This window comes from Lucilia cuprina, chromosome 2, assembly GCF_022045245.1.
Source record: "Lucilia cuprina isolate Lc7/37 chromosome 2, ASM2204524v1, whole genome shotgun sequence".
NCBI lineage: Eukaryota > Metazoa > Arthropoda > Insecta > Diptera > Calliphoridae > Lucilia > Lucilia cuprina.
In genome coordinates this window covers 25,171,173-25,193,810 of record NC_060950.1, presented here as the reverse complement: position 1 = coordinate 25,193,810, position 22,638 = coordinate 25,171,173, and the positions used below count along the sequence as shown (strand labels likewise).

Here is a 22,638-nt window from a genome sequence, read left to right as displayed (position 1 = left end):
TTAAAAGTGTCAAAATGTCCAAAAGCAATGCGACAGAAAGCCCATGGATTTCAAAGAGTGTATTTATCAAAAAAGGCTTATTTTATCGAAGCCGGTATTCGAAATTTCTCAGAGTTTGAAACCCCTGCGCCCGGCCGAATGCCGGCTATCCAGGACACTTTTTAAAAGGAATCCAAAATGTAACATACTCCAAATTTAGGAGCAATCCTTTTCGGGATAAGTGTGTCCCTTTTATAAATTTTAAACAAATTTTCCAATACAAATGCTTAGAGATAACGACAAAAAACATGGTATTAACATTAAAAGTATTCAAATAGGCCCTCTGGAGCATGTTACCTTAATGAATCTTCCCTCATCTTTGTGTTATTGCAATACCTAGGTAGTTCAGAGCTAAGAGTACCTTAGATCGGCTTGGTTTCCGAACTGGATGAGGTACTAGACTTTCTTGGATTTATTACTAAGATTATTATTTTTTTTTTTTTTTTGTAGTCTAACCAGAGAACCACCTAATCTGGTATATGGCTGCCCGCAGGACTTATTGAACACCTTGAAAACGTTAACCTTCGTTGTTGTAGGACCACAGCATGTTTTATTGTCAGATAAATGATTGGTGGTTGCTGGTCATAGTTTAAATTGATCTTTATGCAATAGAATGAAACTGATGTTAAATATCGGGAAATATTCCTCAGCTAAGAATATTAGTAGTGATGTGGGAGATTTTTGGTAATCAACAAAATTTCTTTTTCTGATATAACACTCGACTGTGATTTATCCTTTGGATGTAGTTCACCACGTGGATGAAAAAAACTACTTTGGTATTATGCAAATAAGGCAAACACTTACGTTAAGTACACGGACATACTGACTTCAAAATGTTGGATGTAGTTAAATCCTTAAAATCAAAAATAAACACAGACCTACAAAATTTTTTTAAAGCTTAGAGACCAAGTCAGACTTTTCTAAAAGATTTATGCGCTCTTTATCTGAACTCTTAACTCAGATCACCATCCTTTACATCTGGGATTTCAGATATCTTATTCTGAAGTTTAGAAAAATGTCATTTTTAAGACGTTATAACAGCGCCAAGACAACTTTTTTTTTATAAATGTTGTTTGCCATCTGAAAGTCTATTCTAACAACTTTAAAATAACACCTGACAAATTTTCTTCTTTCTTCTTCGAGATATGTTCACTTTTAGCCTGAAAGAATATGGCATTCGGAATATTCATGATATATATAGTCTACGGTAGTATAGTTTATAATTAACAAAACTACTGGATTTATCTAAAGATATTCCAGTCAACAGAAAGTAATTTTTCTGATTCGATATTTCAGAATAAAAAAATATGTCAGATGTTAAGCTTTCAGATGGTATAAATAAAGTTGTATTGGCGATGTTACAACATCTCAAACTGGGTCAAACTTCAGGACACGATATCTCCAATCATAGACGTGACGAAGAGATTATGAGACCAGAGTCGTATTCAACAGAGCTCATTACTTTAAAAAAGTTTGTCTTGGCGATGTTAAAACATCTTAAACTTGGTCAAACTTCAGGACACTATGTTACAACATCTTAAACTGGGTCAAACTTCAGAACACGATATCTCGAATTACAGACTTGACGAGGAGATTATTCGTATACAGCTCAATCTTTTAGAAATGTTTAGCTTAGTTTAAAAATTTTTCTCTCTTACAGATTCTATAAAAATAACAAAGAATAATGTAATTTAAACTGGGTCAAACTTCAGAACACGATATCTCGAATTACAGACTTGACGAGGAGATTATTCGTATACAGCTCAATCTTTTAGAAATGTTTAGCTTGGGTTAAAAATTTGTCTCTCTTATCTCTCAATTTCTTTTTGCACCATTCACTACCTTGTTTTCGAGCTATTACCAAAGCTGGTCACCTTTTCTGTTGAATTATTATGTTAAATTTGTTAATAGACGTTATTTCCCATGTCTTAAGTATTTAACTAACAATTAATTATGATTGTCTTATTAGAGTGTTTAAATTCCTATTATTTATTTGAGCAAATATTTGCTAAAAACATCAAGAAACAAGTATTAAAAAAGTCTTTTAAAAACAAGAGTACATAAGAGCACAAAAATTTGATAAAGTGTTATTTAATAATAACAACAACAAAATAGAAATAAAATTTTTTAAAAATTTTAATTAAATATTTATCTGACAAGGTAATGAATGAATGTCTGCTGAGAGGAATAGATAAAAACAAGTTACAGTGTTATATTAAGTTATGCCAAATCTTCTGAAATCATAATGCGTTGAAAATTTAAGATGAATAACATGGACTAACATACATGTCTATATAGGGATATAGGGCTTTATGATTAAATTACTTTTGGATATGAATTTCAAATGCTTTAGGAAAATTATAACTTTTGAATTTAAAAACAAAACAATTTCGGAATGAGTCAGATCCATAAACTCTTAGGTATAGTAGGACCAAATTATTATCATCATTATTAATAACCTACATTTCGTAAGAAATAATTAAAAAAAAAAAAACATTTTAATTAAAATTTATCATAGCGCAAAATTTTCAGATACGAACAGTATCAAAAGTTGATTGAATATAATCATGACCTCATCATTAAAGAAATACAATTTTTTTATTTAAAATTAAATAAATTAACTCATATATTTAGACAATTGATATACGCTCAATTCTAATACGGGTAAAATGATTTAATCATTATTACCCTACGCCACTTCAGTGGGGAGGTTATATTGGGTATATGCTAATGTATGTAACATGTGAAAAGTATACAAATCGGTTCGGAATCAATGTAACCAAACAACAGGTAGACATTTTCAAGATTTTTTCAAAAAAATGTTTGCGGATTAAGCATTAATAACTTTTATATAAACATAAATCCTTCCACAAATTTTTACGAGGATCGGCCCGTATTTAACCCCCATATCTCTCGTATAAGTCATCTTTCAAAAAATCCTTTATTGAAAAATTTTGTATTAAGAAAAAGATCAATAACGTCGTCAATTGCTAACGGATTTTTAAAACCATAGTTGCAAGCGTTAAAGTGATTTTCAGAAGGGAACCTTATATAGGGGGGTAGGGTCAAATATGGGTCGATCCTCATAAAATTTGGTAGACAGAATTTGGTTCGTAACAAATTTATTTGTGTCGAATTTCATCGCTATTTTAAGCTTTTGCAGTTATTTTCTAAAGGGGACCTTATATGGGGGTATTGTCAATTATGGACCGATACTCATAAAATTTAGCATAATGATTTTGGATCATAAGAAACTTACTTATGTCGAATTTCATGGCTATATTCTAATTTTTAAACAAATTGTGACTGTTAAAGCTGCTTTTCGAGGGGCCACTTGTATGGAGGCTATACGAAAACGTAGACCAAGCAAACCTGCCCATTTTCAATACCAAGCAAACCTTACCTATAAGAAATATTTATGTGAAATTTCAACCCTCTAGCTCTTTCCATACGGACTCTATCGTGCTTTCAACAGACAGATAGACAGACAGACGGACGGACAGACGGACGGACAGATCGTCTGAGAATTTAATGAGAATCAAATCCCAGTTATTTCAATGTTCGTTTATTTTGTTTCACTGAGCAATAATTAACTTCAAAACACTACTATTACGATGAACTGTGCATCTATATATTTTCATATTCATATTTTTCGTTCTTCCACATAATCTGTTTTCCATAAAATAACTTTTTTGGTCAAAAATTTTTTACAAAATTGTGGAATTTAGATAAAAATTGCTTAAATACTTTCTTATGATAGAATATAGCCGGCCATGACTGACTATACATTTTCATTTGTTTTGCTTTCCCAGCTAGCATTTGGACTTGGATTGTTGGATTATTAATCAGTAAACTAAGTCTTTTTTGGCTAAAAGTGAGCAATAAAAAATGATTCGTGCTTAAAAAATGATTTGAAAGTGATCCCTATATATGATTAAAAACTGATTATAAATAAAGAATATAATAAAATGTATAATAATCATAAATTGATCATGTTGGTGTTTAAAATATGATAGTTTTACAAACTATTTTGTAATCATATTTCAAGCAGTTGGAAGATTTAAATTTGTTTCTTATGTTATTATTTTTGTTTGTAATGAAACAATAACAATTACAGTTAAAAGAGGTCTGATAAAAGATTCAAAAATTATTCGAACTAATGACAAAAGGGACTCAGAAATGACTCAAAATTTATACATAAATTAGCCGGAACTGATCAGAAGTGAGGCTCATAAAAGACTCGTAAAGAAGAGTCGCGGTAGGATACCATTTTCTCCATTTCTAATAAGTGAATATTCAAGTCACTTTCTATAGAGGATAAATGAGGTCCGATCATTCGAAATTCGGGAAAGTCATCAGGTGTGGTATAAAACTAAGTCGTTAGACCTTTTATCAAGATACAATGATACTTTACATAACTATGAGGTCAAAAGCACATTTCGGGGGTGATGGGGGTTGATGGTCTTGTGTCAGTTGTATGGGGGTTCGGTGAAAAAATGGACCTATTTTAATCATTTTCTAAAAGCTTTGTCCTTGGGTCAAAAGAAACGTATGTGACAAATTTCATCACATTATCTTAAAAATTGCGACCCTTTGATAACAACGTTTACATGGACACATATATGGACAGACGGACATCGTTAAATCGACCCAGAAAGTGTTTCTGAATCAATCTGTATACGTTACAAACATCAGCACAAACACATAATGTTCTAACCACTGTAGTAGTGTGGTGTATAAAGAGCGCATATGCTATCATTTTAATCGTTCAAGAAGAGTCATAACTGACTCGAATATTATTAACAATTTCAATAAATGCTAACTGGGTTATAATTTATTTATTTTTTTAATTTAAAATTAATAAAGAAATAAATCACATATTTCAACAACGAAGTAATATGATTAGATCACAAGTATCTAAAAAATAGAATACAAAATTTTGAACAATAAATAAAGCAAATCTTATCGGTGGACAACAATTTTTTTTCTTTCAAGTGTAAAATATTGTTTTTTATTTTAAAATTATTGATTATCACTTTAAACAATTTGTCTGTCTCAAAAACCTTTATCACTATTTGTTTTTTTTTTTTTTTTTGGGAAATACTTTGTTGTGTACTCATTTACGGTAGTGTAATGTGACACCTGTTATAATTTTAAAAAATAATAAATAATGTAAATAAATATTTATTTTCATTAATTAATCTTTTTTTTAACAAAATGTAAACTTTTTGGTACATGTTACCATGTTGTCAAATATTGCTTATAATAATTTCTCTTACGCAAATATTTTATCTAATTCAGATAAATTTTGCACAATTTCTATTTTAAATGACTCAATTCTAAAATATTGTTATTTAATGATTTTTTTTTGATAAAACTAGTATTTTTGGTATTAGATAACATTTTTTTGTAATACTAGAAGAACTAAAACTAAAATTAACTATTTGCAATAAGTTTTTGATACGTTACAATGATTAATTACTATCTGTCCAGTAAGTAACCTTAAACTTGAAAGTTACAAGTAAAAATATTATATTTGGCTATACCATATCTTATAAACCGACCATTAAAAAATGTTGGATCAATAGATTCTAAAGAGAGTATTTTTTGGGGTCTTATCAATAATCATTCGAACTATATGAAACTAAAAGAAGTTATCAATATTTAAAATATTTTTTTTTTGTATTATAATAGTCATTAAACACTTTGCTGGGTTAAATGGGTTCTAAGCGAAATAATGAATCGATTCTAACGATTTACAATAGGTTTTTGGATACAAAGAAGATTATTAGTCAAATTTTACATGAACACACAGATAGATGGGCAGACAGACGGACATACCTTAAACGACTCGGAAAGTGATAATAAGCTAGTTTAGTTAACTTTAAGTTAGGGTTAGTTGAAAGGAAAAATCGATTTTTGCATTTAGTTAAAAATCTACTATTTTCGACTTTTTTGCGACTTTTTTCGAATATATTTTTACTTTTTTCAAATTTTTCCGACAATTTTTGAGTTTTTGAATTTTTTCCACTTTTTCAAATTTTTCTACTATTTTGGACTTTTTTCTACTATTTTCGAGTTTTCGACTTTTTCCGACTTATCGACTATTACGACTTTTTTCGACTATTCGACATTTATTTACAAAGAAAATTTTTTCGACTTTTTTCATAGACGATAGTCGACTTTTTTTGACAAAATAGTCGACATCGACTTTTTCGACAAAAAGTCGAACGGCCTTATTTCACGGTGTTTTTTTCAACCACTGGGTGAGCTAAAGGTAACGACTTACCACCGCTCCAACATATTCAACCATGAAGAAAATCGCTGATAAATTAAAGAAATGGCAGTGACGACTTTGAAGCACACTCCGTTTTTTTCAAATCTTAGTTCGGCACAACTCCTCCGTCACACCATCCGACAAATCCATTGAATAAACTTTAGAAACACCCAAAAAACATTACCTCGTATGCCAATTCTTTGCATTATCAGCCTAAATACAACATTTTATTAAACCGCAGACATGCTTTGCAGTTTGTACTGCAGCTAGAATCTAGGAACTATAACAGCAATTTACAAAAAAATATATATTTCGCCGTGTATCAATCTTCACATCCCCTTCCTGCGATTTAGGTTTAAACACAGCCACTTGTGGATCCCTAAGGTACATCAATCAATTGATCAGCCAGGACATAGTCCTGTGGGAAACTGGCTAGCCATAGTACCTGATTATATGGTGCTCTGCTTAGACCCCTTTTCAAGACATCCAAATAGTCCCGACATATTAGAGGTACCTCTTTACCCCGTGATTGCAATACATCAAGATGTGGGTCGTACATCTTCGGTTTAACTTATATCTCATAATTTCGTCTTTAAATCATGAGTCATTCTCGATTTAAATACGACTTGACGTTCTTAACAATTATCGAAACCAGTAGACTAAACTATACGTTTTTAAAGGACCTGCGCTGAAACTAAATCCACTCTTAAAATTTATCCAGCACATCAGATTTTCCAGATATCGTATATGAGACGCAAAAAATGCGAAGATTGTGATTTTGGGTTCTCGTAGAAGAATGAAGATACATTTTCTATATTCGGACTTAGAACTGTTCAATCTTTAAATAAGGTGAACTTTGAATTAAAAGTTTCCTAATCTGTGTTATTAAGTGATCATCTTGGAACACAATTATATAAAATGTATTAGATTGAGTATTAGTAAGACATGTTTTTGTTTCGAAAATAATATAGCTCAATTTCAAAAGTACCTATTTATGAACTTTGACAACTATAAAGCGATTTTTAGAATATATCTTTCAAAGCGGACTTTCGTCACTCAATGTCAAAAGTACCTATTTATGAACTTTGACAACTACAAACCTATTTTCAGTAGAGATCTTTTCAAGAGGTCTTTAGTCAATTTTAAATTGATTAAAACGATTTATTTTAACAACCAACTGATTTTATGAAAGAGGTTTGTCCATTATGAATGTTAGAATCATATTCATATGGTTAGTTATTGCACATTTTCAGAATCAATAGTGAAATATTTCAAATTGCACCTACCGCAAATTTAATCTCATAAACTAAAATTTTGATAAGATTTAAAGCATTTACAAGTAACATTGTTTCTAACGATTGAAAGTAATGATCAATTTCCAATGGACTTTATTTTGAATGCATGCACAATTTGTGATAATTAAAAGACTTTGATCTGTTCAAAATGTTTTAAAGATTTATAACACACATACATTAGTCAACCTGATAAATATTCATTATCGATAAATTTCGCTACTTAATTTATAGAAAATGCAATAATATTTTACTAAGATATACTATGTTTGTGGTAAAGGAATTTTTAACAGTTATAGAAATTTAGCATATTAATTTTCTGTAGATAGGAAATTTTTTTATAAAAAATTTTAATTTAATTGTTTGCATAAATTATTGGTTAAATTAGTAAATTATTTTGATTATATTTTATGGCTTTATATTTACTTTTCCATTTGTTTTTTTGGGTGTTTTTATTATAGGGTGAATATGTTTGGGTAAAACCCCAACCCCAGCAAATAAATGAAATCGAATTTGCGGTACCTTTTGGGGCTCGTATAGTGCGCACCGATAACACGCGCACTTTGATTTGTGACGATGACAACAAACAGTATTGGGTGAATAATGGTGACATTGTCAAGGCCATGCATTTGACTTCACAGACGGGCGTCGAAGACATGATAACACTTGGTGATCTGCAGGAATATACGATATTAAGAAATCTTGAGATTAGATATCGTGAGAAAAAGATTTATGTAAGTATGAGAAAGAAGTAGATAAAAGAAGCAGATAATTTTTCCTTTGAAGACTTTTAAAATTCAGCCTTTAAAATATTAATAAAATCAAATAAATATTTGTCTTTTAGACCTATACCGGTTCCATGTTAGTGGCCATTAATCCCTACCAAGTCTTGCCGATCTATACGAATAAAGAAATAACCGAATATCGAGGCAAGAAAATCAATGATTTACCTCCACATATCTTTGCCATTAGTGATAATGCCTTTCAGGAGATGAATCGTGATAAAGCCAATCAGTGTATAGTTATAAGTGGAGAATCTGGGGCGGGTAAAACAGAAAGTACAAAGTTGATACTACAATATTTGGCAGCGATAAGTGGTAAACATTCATGGATTGAACAACAGATTATCGAGGCTAATCCTATAATGGAGGCCTTTGGTAATGCCAAAACTGTACGCAATGACAATTCCTCACGTTTTGGCAAATACATAGATATACGTTTCACCGAGGCGGGAAATATACAGGGTTCAAAAATTGAGCAATATCTGCTGGAGAAATCACGTATTGTTTCGCAAAGTCAAGATGAAAGAAATTATCATATATTCTATTGTATGTTGGCGGGCTTATCTGCAGAGGAGAGAAAACGTCTGGAACTTACTGAAACCTCACCCACCAAATATCATTATTTAGCTCAAGGTGGTTGTACTACACTTAAGGGTAAAAACGACATGAAAGATTTTGCTGATATAAGATCTGCCATGCAGGTTCTTTCCTTTAAACCTGAAGAAGTATGGAATATTTTCACCATGTTGGCGGCCATTTTACATTTGGGAAACTTAAATTTTAAGGCAACAGAAGTGCAAAATATGGAAGCTGCTGAGGTCAATGATAATACAAATGCTAATAGAATATCATCATTATTGGGAGTAACAAAAGAGGCACTATGTATTGCTTTAGTACAAAAAACTATTTTGGTACACGGCGAACATGTGGTAACTCCGCTCTCCAAAGAATCAGCTTTGGAAGGTAGAGATGCTTTTGTTAAGTCTCTGTATGGCAGCATATTTGTTAGGATTGTTCAGCGTATAAATGAAACAATAGACAAGGATCCGGGTAAAACTATGAATTCAATAGGAGTTTTGGATATATTTGGTTTTGAAAATTTCACCGACAATAGTTTCGAACAATTGTGCATTAATTATGCCAATGAAAACTTACAACAATTCTTTGTGAAACATATATTCAAGGTAAATTTTATAAAATTTCAATTTAAACAGAAATTTCTTAAATGTTAAATTTGAATTTATTTTAAATCAATAATTTTCCTTCCTCTTCTCTACCTTTCCAGATGGAACAACAAGAATATCAAAATGAAAACATCAACTGGCAACATATTGAATTTCAAGACAATCAAGAAATACTCGATTTAATTGGCATGAAGTCGGTTAACATTATGTCTCTCATCGATGAAGAATCCAAATTCCCTAAAGGTTCCGATCAAACGCTACTCGAAAAACTTCATGTACAACATGGTACACGTTCGATTTATGTTAAGCCTAAATCTTCACAAGATTCTAAATTCGGTATACGTCATTATGCTGGCATAGTTATGTATAATCCTCATGGATTTCTTGAAAAGAATAGAGATTCATTTAGCATGGATTTGGGTGATATGATACAGAAGTCAAAGAATAAATTCTTAAAGGATATTTTCCCTCAAACTCCCAAACATGATACGATGAAAAAACAGTTGACATTATCGGTGAAATTTCGTAATTCTTTGGATTTGTTGATGAAAACTTTAGCGGCAGCTCATCCGTTCTTCATAAGATGCATTAAACCGAATGAAAATAAGCAGGCAAATGTAAGTATTATTATATATACATTTCTGATTTTTATAGATATATGTATAACACTAAAGGGGCTTTATAGCAAATTAATAATGCATAGTTACTAGCTCTGAAATTGTATTCGATAACATCGGTATAAATAGGATATTCTCCTTTCATTAATTCATGATCGTGGGAATAAATTGAGAATTGAATTTTGAGACTTCAAACTTCTTAACTACATTACTTCCTTGTAGTAATCACTTGCAGAATGCTAAAAATGGGTTTTACCTGTTTTTCCCTCTAGACACTTGAGTCAGTTACTTCCAAGTTATCGAGTTCACTCAGAGGCCTCTTAGCCCACTGAAAATTCATTCATAAAGGGATGACAATTTCCTTCCCTTATTTTTTCAATTATATGACTTGTGTGGTCTTCACGTAAACCAGCCGGGCATCACAAATAAATCTGATCATATTTACATTTATGAGAAACTCCAGTTAATGTAAAAGAGCTCTACCAAGATATAGTTGATGTATAGTTCCCTGAGTTGTTACAACTGTTGCTAAGTTGACAATCTTTAGCCGACTGAGAATCGAGTTGGAGATTCAGTTGTCGATGGAACGACTAAGATATAGTAGTCTATGTGCCTATAAAGATGGGAACTCAGAGAAAATTGCACCGGTTCCTCCAGCTACACATTAAAACAATTTCTACAATAGCTGCCCATGTTCTAAATTTAAAACAAGATTACAAGATCGTAAATTGAGAAATTGTCTCTATAGGTCTACATTTTTCCAACCTGTAGAATTAGGTTAGGTTATGTTTATCCAAACATGTTTAAGCATTAAAATAACTTCATAAATGTTCATCTAAATTAACGGATTTTAAATTCTTTTCATTTCAGCAATTCGATAAAGAACTATGCATACGACAACTTCGTTACTCTGGCATGATGGAAACTGCTCGCATACGACGAGCTGGCTATCCAATACGACACACATACAAAGAGTTCGTTGAACGCTATCGCCTCCTAGTGCCTAATGTAGGTGCCATGGATAAAATCAATTGTCGTCAAGTGACCCAAGATATATGTAAGAAAATTTTACCCGTCAAAAGTGATTACCAATTCGGCAAAACCAAAGTGTTCTTAAAAGACAACGATGATGTTTTCCTAGAAGAAGAACGTTCAGCCGTTATACTCAAATCAATAATAACCATACAAAGAGGTTTTCGTAAAATACTATTTAAACGTTTCCTGGAGAAACATCGTAAAGCTATAGTGGTGATACAGAAAACATGGCGTGGCTATAGAGAACGCAAAAATTATGTTGTTATGAAGAGAGGTTTCCATCGTTTGGCAGCCTCTATAGCTTCTAGAGATTTAACTTATCGCTTTAGTCAAATGAGAACACGCATAAGACTACTGCAAGCTCACTGCAGAGGTTATTTGGTGAGAAAAGAATTTAGAGCTAAATATGCTTTACGTTTAGCTAAAGTACGAGAATTGCGACTGTTGAGAAGCCAAGAAGAAGAACAGTATCGTAAAGCTAAAGAGCGCAATTGGAAGGAACATGCCGAAGAGAATTATCAAAAACGTTTGAGAGGTATTGATCCTTTGATTAAAGACACACCCACCTCTCCAGCCATCGTAGTTCAAACTAATGGTCATACCAAACAGGAAGAATTCAATACAGATAATTACATTGATGTGGAATCATCGAAAAAAGTGGTCGACGATGTATTCGGTTTTCTGGATGAAGCTGATGTAAGTGGACCAGTAGGTCCGAATGTTAGAGAAAAATCTCTTATGTTTGAACAAGAATTGCGTAAAAATAAATTTATACCCAGCAAATTGTTGTCAAGGCCCGTCAATTATTATGAATCGACAGCATCGCCTGTGCCACCGCCCCGTAAATACGTGAATCAAACCCGTTTGTAAATACACACACACACTCAAGACTAATAAATTGAAATTAAATTAAATTTTCCCACCTACTTATCTCTCTCTCTCTAACTGTTTTGCATACATTTTCATTAGAAATACTTTAAAACCATTTCCTTTAACCACACCCAACCCCCACCTTATAACACCACATGTACACCCATTCTCATTCTTATTTATTTAACCGATTTTGTTTTATTCTTTATCTAAACTCAAAAATATGTAGACGTTTAAAAGGCTAAAGTTATCATTTCATTTACGTTGCGTGACGTTCCTTTCTCCGTTATTAGTTCTAATTAATTTATTGATAAGCATTCTTAATATTTATTTAAAATTGTACAAATATTTATTTTAATTATTACGTGAAATTTATTTAATCTTGTTGTTTGTCGGTTATTTATTTTCCTAGTTGAAAATGTTGTATATTTTTTATGTAAATAAATTTTATATTTTTCGTTGTCCATGACATTAAATTATAAAGAAGTGGTTTTTATTTATTTCCTCAATTCATACATATTTTATGTTTCTTAATATACGTTGATGCTGATCAAATATTTTGCGTAAGAAAAAAAACAGAAGATCCTTACAAATTGTCTAACATTGCTTGATCTTACAAAATTTTAATAGGAAAATTGGTCTAAAATAAGGGTAACAACTTCGTAAAATATTTGATCCGTTTAAACGAACCCTACATACTTATATGGTTTTGGGAGAATTTAATGTGCTTGGCTCAAGTGTTTGATTGGTATTTTATTGGTTAAGGAAAACGTATTTAATTAATTGGTAATATTTAGACAAATGTTAAGATAAACATAAGTTATTATAATAAGTAAACTAAGATTGAACCAATATATCGAATCTTAAGAGGATTTATACTCGTTTTTAAACATATCATGCATGATAACTATAATTACGATGAGTCAATATCAATTGGTAATAGAACGATCCCATAATAAAATCTTGCAAACACTTCTCTTGATGTAAAATGTCGATTATTAATCTCAGTTGCAATTTCAGTTGCGTTGCATATGTCAAATTTACTAAAAAGTTTTTGAGCATAAGTTTAGATCTTCATAATTAATAAATTCCCATAAGAATGGTGGATTTTACATGTTTAGGTTTAGGTGTAGTTGACTGACAACTAATACTTCGACGCCAACTGTGGGACATATTTTCCCTCTGGAACACCTCTCAACACTCCTGAGACATTTCTTTGAAATACTGTCCTATCATGTACGTAAAATTTATTTCTTGAAAATGACTCCAGAAGTAGTGAAGTTGGAATCCAATACAAAATATACATCCCATGGACAAGCATATTTTTTAATCATCACTTCATTAGATCTTTTTTAGTACTTCCTTCTAGTACTGTTCTAATTCAGTTCTAGTTCTGTTCTAGTTCTGTTCTAGTTCTGTTCTAGTTCTGTTCTAGTTCTGTTCTAGTTCTGTTCTAGTTCTGTTCTAGTTCTGTTCTAGTTCTGTTCTAGTTCTGTTCTAGTTCTGTTCTAGTTCTGTTCTAGTTCTGTTCTAGTTCTGTTCTACTTCTGTTCCAATTTTGTTCTAGTTCTGTTCTAGTTCTGTTTTAGTTCTGTACTAGTTCCTTTCTAGTTCCTTTCAAGTTCTGTTCTAGTTCTGTTTTAGTTTTGTTCTAGTTCTGTTTTAGTTCTGTTTTAGTTCTGTTCTAGTTCTGTTCTAGTTCTGTTCTAATTCTGTTCTAGTTCTGTTCTAGTTATTTTCTAGTTTTGTTCTAGTTTTGTTCTAGTTTTGTTTTAGATAAAAGAATAAAAATTTGTTTTATAAACCTTTTATAACTATTATATTATTATATATCGTTTTGAAATTACTATTAAATTTTAATGAAATTTTTCAAAACTTTAAAATATAATAAAAATTCTTTATTATCAAATGTAAATAAACAATATTTACCAATGATTAAGAATAATAACAAAGTTTAAATATTATTAATGAGTAATTGTTTTCGTGTACACACTTTATCAGCCAACTTTAACATGATAGTGTGAATTTTTCTTTGTGTTTTTTTTTTTTTTTTGAGTTCAATAATAGTTTCTAATCGTTAAAGTATAATTCTAAGAATTAAGGAATAATTTTATGTATTTTTTAATAATTGCCATTTTTGGTGAACAATTTCGATCACATAAATATTTACAGTTAATTACAAATATTTGAAAATATTATATTTTAATAGCTTTTGGTCTAATTAAAAAAACCCAAACAACAATAATTTTAACAATTTACCTGTAAAATAGTTTCTAGGATAACTTTTCTAAAAATATTTGTCCTAAGATGAACTGTGTCAAAGGATGAAAGGGAATCATCGGCAATAAAATAAAATTCTCAATCAAATATGACAAAATCCAATTTAATACTTCTTTATTATATTACTATATGTATTACACCTTAAAAGTAATTCATACGGTATGTAGTTGACATTGAAAAGTGAGCTTTATAGTAAGTAAAAGTTCATGAGAAAGGCATATGCGTATAACGAAATCGACTAAACCATGCCCATTTGTCCTTCAGTCCGTCCGTCTGTCTGTCTGTCAGTCTGTGTGTCTGTCTGTCTGTCTGTCAGTCTGTGTGTCTGTCTGTGTGTCTGTCTGTCTGTCTGTCTGTCTGAAGTCCCCAAATATCTTCGGAATCTACAATTCAAATGAATCTTTAAAATTTCATCAAAAAAGAATAGCTTCGATATAAGAACAGCTTTGACAAAAACGCAACAACAATATTGCTTATTGAAAAAAAAACATATGTTTTGATATTTGTTGATTTTATTGTTTTGTGTGGTTTGCTTCGTGTAGCGTATTTTGTTGTCGGAGAAAAATTAAATTAAAATTTTATAAAATTAATTTTTTTTGAACACATTGTCTTACATCTAAATTGTATTTATAAACATCACAAAATTTTTAAAAATAACTTTTTTAACCTTTAACCCAGCTCACCAAATATTGATGCCAGGGCAAAAAATATTATAAATGGTTTCTTATAATGAACTTAATTTCCAGTTTTGGTTGAAAACATCAATTTTCATTTTTTAAATTGTTTATTGTCTACAATTTACTTACCTCTCCTTACAATGATATTAATAAAAATACTTTTCCAAGTTTTTACAAAAATCATAAACTGTTTATTTCAATTAGAACCTAATGATTTTACTAGTAAAATACTTACTTTTAAATAAATTTCGCTACTAGTTGCTCTATCAGCTCTTGCATTCCAACGACTTTAAATATTGAACTAAATTAAACAGTTAAAAACGCAAATATTAAACCTCAATATTTAGTAAAATTCACTAAAATAACGCACATAAATATTAACTTATCATTTTTTTTTAAATAATAATGTTAACTTATCATCATTCATTAATTCACACATTTTTACAACAACACAAACACATTTATTTATTAATAATTTATTCTACCACCCAACAGAGTATTAATTTATTTATACCTTTATTTATGGTTTCTTTTGACTTAATAATGCCTTAAAAAACACAAACATTTAAACAAAATTTATTACCTCAACTTGAAATTTTTCTTATCAGATGACTGAAAAAAATGTTGAGTTTTTTTATTCTTTCAACAAAATTATTTACAATCTGTTATTAAACTACTGCTGGAATTTGAAAAAAAAATAAATCAACAATAACAAAATACAATAGCAATCAAAAAAAGTTGTGAATTAAATTTATGATGATTAGAGTAGAAAGCATTTTTGTAAATTTTAAGATTATAAGCTGTCGCTGACAATTGAAATGTATTTAAATTAAATTATTTATAAAATCTTTAACAGAGTGTTGTCAGAGTAGTTGTTACCCAGCAAAAAAAAGAACATCCAATGAAGCGAAAAAGAAGTAGAATTTACTACATGGAAGTATTGAAAAAGACCTAAAGAAGTTATGATTTTAACACAGGCTTATCTTAGGAGGGATGTTCTTTTTATTTGATGTAGAGAATTACATCTGAAGTCATTCTCAGGAAGTATTTTTTATGATTTTTTTTTTTGGAAGTTATTAGGAAGTGAAATTGACTCAAATAAAATTAGTTTAATTGAAAAAAATTTCAGTATAAAAAAATATACCTTCACTTCTTTGGACGCCATTAACATCACTTCCACAGAAGGTAAAAATATTCACTTAGTACTACTTTTGAAGTGTTGATAAATGTTATTCTTTTGAAAGTACTTCGTTTTATTTTTTCTGAAAAGATTTGAAACTTAAAGTCTTCATCTACCAAGCAAAAATAAAGCAAAGTATTTTCAAAATAATACCATTTATCTCCACTTCAAAAGAAGCAATTAGGGAATTTTTTACCTTTTGTGGAAGTAATGTTTAATGACTTCCAAAGAAGCGAAAATAATTAAATTTTTTATGCTAAATATATTTTTTGTTCTTACATTTTTGTGAGATAAAACATTTTATTTTGGGTATTTCGTCATATAAATTACTTCTTGAGAATGACTTCAGAAGTAGTGAATTTAGAATCAAATAAATAGGACATCACTCCTCTGACAAGCTTGTGTTGAAATCATCACTTCTTCAGATCTTTTTCAGCACTTCCATTGAGTAAATTCTACCTCTTTTTCGCTTCTTTGGAAGTTCTTTTTTTGCTGGACTTTATGTGAAGTTTTATCTCTTTAAAATCCTTCTCTTATTTATTTTCGATTACTTGTTCAAACATAATTACGTTTTAACTCAAATCTCAAAGAAATAATCCCATTAACATTATTTTTCCTAAATTCCCTTAGCCCTTAAAAAAATCCATTTCAACTGGTGGCACTATACGACTACCCAAATCAAAAGTACCCAGCATTGATGCCTCTGAATATAGTTTTGCCAAATTTGCTGCCACCTACTTTAATTCGGGTGTAACAGGTCAATATAGTAAAAGACCTTTAAAGAAATCTTTACTCGATCATGATTTGCCTCTAGATGAAATAGCCGCTCAGGTAAGTGCGTTTGTCATGAATCATATATTTATTATCTAGAGTTTTATACACTTAAGAACTACTTGTTTGATTACTTGTTTAATGAGTGAAGTACTTTCGGCTAATATACTTCAAATGGATTGTTTCTATTGCTATATGTAGTATATTGCTGATTTTCAGCGAATTGAAATTACTAACTATATGTTAAGCAGTAAAATGTCAGATAAGTGAATAGATTGACTCACGCTCGAGTGATCGTGCGTTTTCATTGGGGGTTTATTTTTCAATATAAGGTAGCGTGAAGAGTTTTGCATTCCCAGTCGAAATTGTATAAAAATTCTGATTATGGACAAAAATCTGTCAATATGTGTAATGAGTAATGTTTATAAGTGAATCATTTTCTGAAGCGAACTTTGTATGAGAGCTAGGTTCAAAAGAGGCCCGATCTTTACAAAATTTTTCAAAGTCATCAAAACTTGTATAAAACTTAGTGTGATGCAAGTATATTTAACAGAATTATCAGCATAAAGGCCCTCTTCGGGGATCTGTTTCATGGGGACTAGGGGAAATTATGAGAACATTTTAATCAGTTTTTAAAGGTTTTGTCCTTAGATAAATATAGGAGATGTGCCAAATTTCAACCGATTAACTTGAAGATAGCGATCTATAGCTTGCGTACCAGCTTTACATGAACAGCCAGTCAGTCGGCCAAACGGACGGACATGGCTTAATTGACTCTGAAAATGATTTTAAGCCGATTGTTCTACGAATATTTTCGAGTGTTGCGCACGTCTCTACAATACCCAATAAAGTGTTAAAAGGTATGAAAAGAATACAAATCATCAAAATCAACGTTTGCAAAAGTGCAAGTAGATCTACTTTAAGCATTCTACGCGATCCTAAGTTTTTGTGCTTGTAACTTGCTGTATACAAATACATTGATTCTACTTTTACTTTTAGTAAAAATGTAGTTTCCAAAATTCTCAACCGATCTTGCCATCAAATACCTTTAAAGTAATACATCGGTTGTATCAGCCGAGGATCCAGCTCGAGTGTTCGAAAGGGAAACTTTGGTTTTTATACCCTGCACCACTATAGTGGGAAGGGTATTATCCGTTTGTGCTGATGTTTGTAATACCTAAAAGTATACTAATCGGCTCAGAATCATTTTCTCAGTCGATATTCGTCTGTGATACATAATTTGAGGAAATTTGACACACTCTTTTTTTGGCCCAAGGAAAAAACCTATCGTTCGATTATTTTGCCGAGCCCCCATACAACCGTCGGCTATGCCCGACTATACATTCGTATTTGTTTTGTACTGAAACTTTTTGAATTAAACCAATTTTATATGGAGTAATATTATTTGAGTCAATTTCACTTCTTAATAACTTAAAAAAAAGAATATAAAAATTACTTCCTGTAAATGACTTCAGATGTAGTGAATTTGGAATCAAATAAAAAGAACATCCCTCCAATGACAAACCTCTGATAAAATCGTCAATTCTTTAGGTTTTATTCAGTACTTCCATGGAGTAAATTCTACTTCTTTTTCGCTTCTTTGAAGGTTATTTTTTTGCTGAGATAACAACGTTCTTCTTAATTTGATTCACTCGAATTCGATCCACGAATTCATCTAACATTTTTACAAATAGTTCCCACAGAATATGAAAAGTCATTAACATGTTTAAAATTATACCAAAATCGGGATTCTAAACTTTGCCACAAAGTTTTGTTCTTCGAAATTCATCAGTCCTTCAGATTACGCAGAGTTCTAAAATAATTTACATAAGACCCTTTATATCATAGAAGTATATCTCAAGAAAATCACACTGATATTCATATTATTTGGACCATACTTATAAAATATTAATTAATATTAATATCTATTTTCAGTCTATATGGATAATAATACTTCGTTTTATGGGCGATATGGCTGAGGCCAAATACGCCGATGAAGATGACGGTACACAAAAATTTGGCACTGTCAAGTCGAGTGTGATGCAAAGACTAACACAAACTCTCTCACGGTCAACAGTTCAAAGTAAAGAATTCCAGGAAGCCCTGGCAGCTATGGGTGAGATGGATCAGCAAAGAAAACTTATACGTAAAACTTTGAAAAGAAAAACCAAACTACCAGATATATTACGCAAGTCTTTAGATAATTCAGATGAAATTGAATACTATCAGCAAACATTAAATACCAGAATGAGTAATTTGGACAAATTACATTTTATAATAGGACATGGTCTATTGAAACCGAATTTGAGGTAAGTTTAGTACATAAAACAATTATAAGAATTATTATAAGTTAAAAACATTAACTTTACAGAGATGAAATATTATCGCAAATTTGCAAACAACTAAGTAACAATCCCTACCGTACCTCCTTTGCCAAAGGTTGGATTTTACTATCGCTCTGTATAGGTTGCTTTCCACCTAGTTCTCGTTTTGAGCCCTATTTAAGGTGTTTTCTGCAACATGGCCCCGAATTGTATGGTTCCTATTGTGAAAATCGTTTAAATCGTACTCTCAAAAATGGCTCACGTTCACAACCTCCCTCCTGGTTGGAGTTGCAGTCAACACGCAATAAATCACCCATAACATTGGAAATTCTTCTCATGGATGGTGGTGTGAAAAAATTACAAATAGATTCAGCCTCTACTGCTAAAGAAGCCGTACAACAATTGTCCGAGAATATGGGTTTAATCGATAACTTCGGTTTCTCTCTGGTCATATCGATCTATGATAAAATCATGTCCTTGGGCAATGGCAGTGAACACATTATGGATGCCATTTCGAATTGTGAACAATATGCCAAGGAACAGGGTTATAATGAACGCAAAGCACCATGGAAAATGTATTTGCGCAAGGAAATGTTTAGCACTTGGTATGATCCAAGTCAAGATCAATTGGCAACGCATTTGATTTATAAACAGGTTATGTCAAGAAATTTATAATAGTTACTGATAATTCAATTATTGCATTTATATTTATAGATTTGTCGAGGTCTAAACTATGGTGAATATCGCTGTCGCACTGAAAAAGATGTGGCCATGATTTGTGCTTTACAATACTATGCCGAACATGGAGGAGAAATGAAAGATGAAGTAAGTGGGTCGACTTGAAAGTATTTTAAAGTGGAACCCGAAGATATTATTTAATAGGTATTCAGTTTTTGTTGTTATTGTAACAGTTAAGACTATACAATTTTTGCATTGGGCTTAGTGAATGAGAATAGAGAGGCAATCGAAAATTTGGGCGTTATTAAAGGGTCACATGCTAGTCATATGTGTATTTGCGACCTCACGGTAAATACGGAACCAATAAGAGCGGATTTTTTTTGCTCCATCCAGATCATAGTTATCTTAGAATTAACACTTGTTTTCCGCGCTCAGTTTCTTAATTTGTTATATAGGCGATGGAAGACCTGCAAGTTCAACAATTTTGTGGTAACTAGAAACCACGGTATTTGTGAATACAATTTACGATCTAAGAGTTCTACAAATAATTTCAAATGATTCCCTTGTAAGTACTTCCTGTTAGCCTTCGAGAGATATGTAGTGTTCAGCAGATTTGACAGATTTGAAAAGTCTCTGGACAAAAAAATCTTTATTTATCCTTGTTCTTTTCGCAAATTGCTTAAAAGTAATAACCAATTTGGTTGGATCTTGGGTTTCACCACATACAATGCCTAGAACCCCTTGTCCTAGGAGATGTTCATCATCAACGCTAGCTAGACCAGAGAGATGCGTTGCTTTCCGAACAGATTGCCGAGTCCACCTTCTGCATATTGAATGACAATGTCCCTACACTGATTATGGATACCTACGTGATTAGAATAACGAATACTGGTTTACGGAATTTGACGAACCGAAGTTTCTCTGGGATCAAACCACTTACCCATAATCGTTTGTCTGGACAATATAGTTTTATTTCCTTTACGTTCAGGTGAAGACGAGCTCTTTGTTTTTCTTGCAAGCTGTTTAAAAGCAATGACCCCAAATTGGGGATTGGATCTTGGGTACATATAGTTTTACTTGCTTTAAGTCCAGTGCCTTGTCGTAGGGGATGACCACCATTAGCTCTAGAGAGGTGCGATGCTGTCCGGACAGATTGCCGAGTCCACCTTCTGCATATTAAATTACGATACCCTTACACGTATTATGGATACCTACGCGATCACAATAGCGAGTCTTTATCTGATCAGACAACTTATCCTTAATCGTTTGTCTGGACAATATAGTTGTACCTCCTATATGTTCAGGCACTGCATAATACTTTAGTTAAATGCTGGGTATAGCAGTGTCGATATATGGCAATCTGTAAAAGACCAAATACATCAGTTTTGATTGAAATAGCGTCTTCTACAAGGATAGTTTTTACACCTTAGTCTTCTCATGGCAAAGTTTGGAGAATATACATATCATATACTCATCCCAAAATTTTTTGGTGGATATCACGTCCTAAGCGATTATATTTTCTTTACGTTATGATTGATGTATCTAGGTGTCCAGTGCTAATATGATATCGTAGACTATGTGGGATTAGTGCTTGAGTTACTATTCCAGAATTAACCAATCTCAATTTAGGATATACGACTGTTTTTCTGATTTGTTAACAATTAAGATCTCTACATTAGATTAGAATCAATGACCCTCAAGGATGGGGCACGATAAAAGTCATCTGAAATTTCAAATTAATTTTATATTTACAGATTCTTCGCAAATGTATACCAGACTATGTGCCCAAGGATCTCTTAATATCTGGCGAAAAGGCATTCAAATCTTGGGAATCTCTTATACGTGAAACCTATAGCAAAAATGACTACGTGAAGCAGCGAACACCTAGACAAACAGCCAAAGAAGATATCTGTCTATATGCCCATTTAACATGGCCCATGATGTTTTCACGATTTTTCGAAGCATTGCGTACAGCAGGACCTAAACTTATGTCTGATCAAATAGTAATTGCTGTCAATTCAAATGGTGTCTATTTTGTAGATGAAATGGAACAGGTTTTGGCTGAACTGAGTTACGCTGAAATATCAAAAATATACTCAGAAGTAGATCCATATTCTAATATAGATATTTTACATGTGGATACGGTACAAATGGAAAATTTCACATTTAAGTGCTACGAGGCCAAAGATGTACAGGAATTGATAGAGTTTATGTGCAAAAATATTAAAATGAGATCGAAATATGTTATGGCCATGGAAGATTTTAAACCCGACGATAGTTTACTGGAATCAAAACAATGTTTATTCTTGCTTAGAGGAGATCTTTTGCAATTAGATAATGGCGTAACGGGCTCTAGTATAATGGAAGCTACTAACCAACAGTGGTTTAAGGGAATATGTAACAATGAAAAGGGTGAATTTCCAGGAAAGGCAGTAACAGTGCTGGCTTGTATCTCTAAGCCTTCAGAGAGAATTATAAAAATTTATAAGGATTTAAGTTCGGAAACTCCTACAAAACCCATGAGAGCTAAATACAATACTATACAAAGAAAGAAAATGCATAATCTAAAGAAATTTGCAGAAGAACATTTTAGAGCCAATTTAAGGTAAGTTATGTGGGTTTCTGGGGACAA

General features: G+C 31.5%; 1 protein-coding gene across 2 annotated transcripts in view; it reads left to right on the top strand.

The window, feature by feature from the left end:
• LOC111682096 (unconventional myosin-VIIa) overlaps nucleotides 1–22,638 on the top strand; it is a 30,147-nt gene that overhangs the window by 4,804 nt on the left and 2,705 nt on the right. Inside the window, exons 2-10 of one of the 2 annotated variants that reach the window (XM_046951029.1) lie at nucleotides 8,070–8,342; nucleotides 8,453–9,574; nucleotides 9,676–10,191; nucleotides 11,062–11,922; nucleotides 16,864–17,064; nucleotides 18,940–19,313; nucleotides 19,376–19,982; nucleotides 20,043–20,153; nucleotides 21,761–22,611. In XM_046951029.1, coding sequence (XP_046806985.1) covers nucleotides 8,070–8,342; nucleotides 8,453–9,574; nucleotides 9,676–10,191; nucleotides 11,062–11,922; nucleotides 16,864–17,064; nucleotides 18,940–19,313; nucleotides 19,376–19,982; nucleotides 20,043–20,153; nucleotides 21,761–22,611 — 4,916 coding nt within the window. Of the gene's footprint in view, nucleotides 1–8,069; nucleotides 8,343–8,452; nucleotides 9,575–9,675; nucleotides 10,192–11,061; nucleotides 12,573–16,863; nucleotides 17,065–18,939; nucleotides 19,314–19,375; nucleotides 19,983–20,042; nucleotides 20,154–21,760; nucleotides 22,612–22,638 lie in introns of those variants that run through there. The other variant, XM_023444004.2, reaches the window with a different exon arrangement.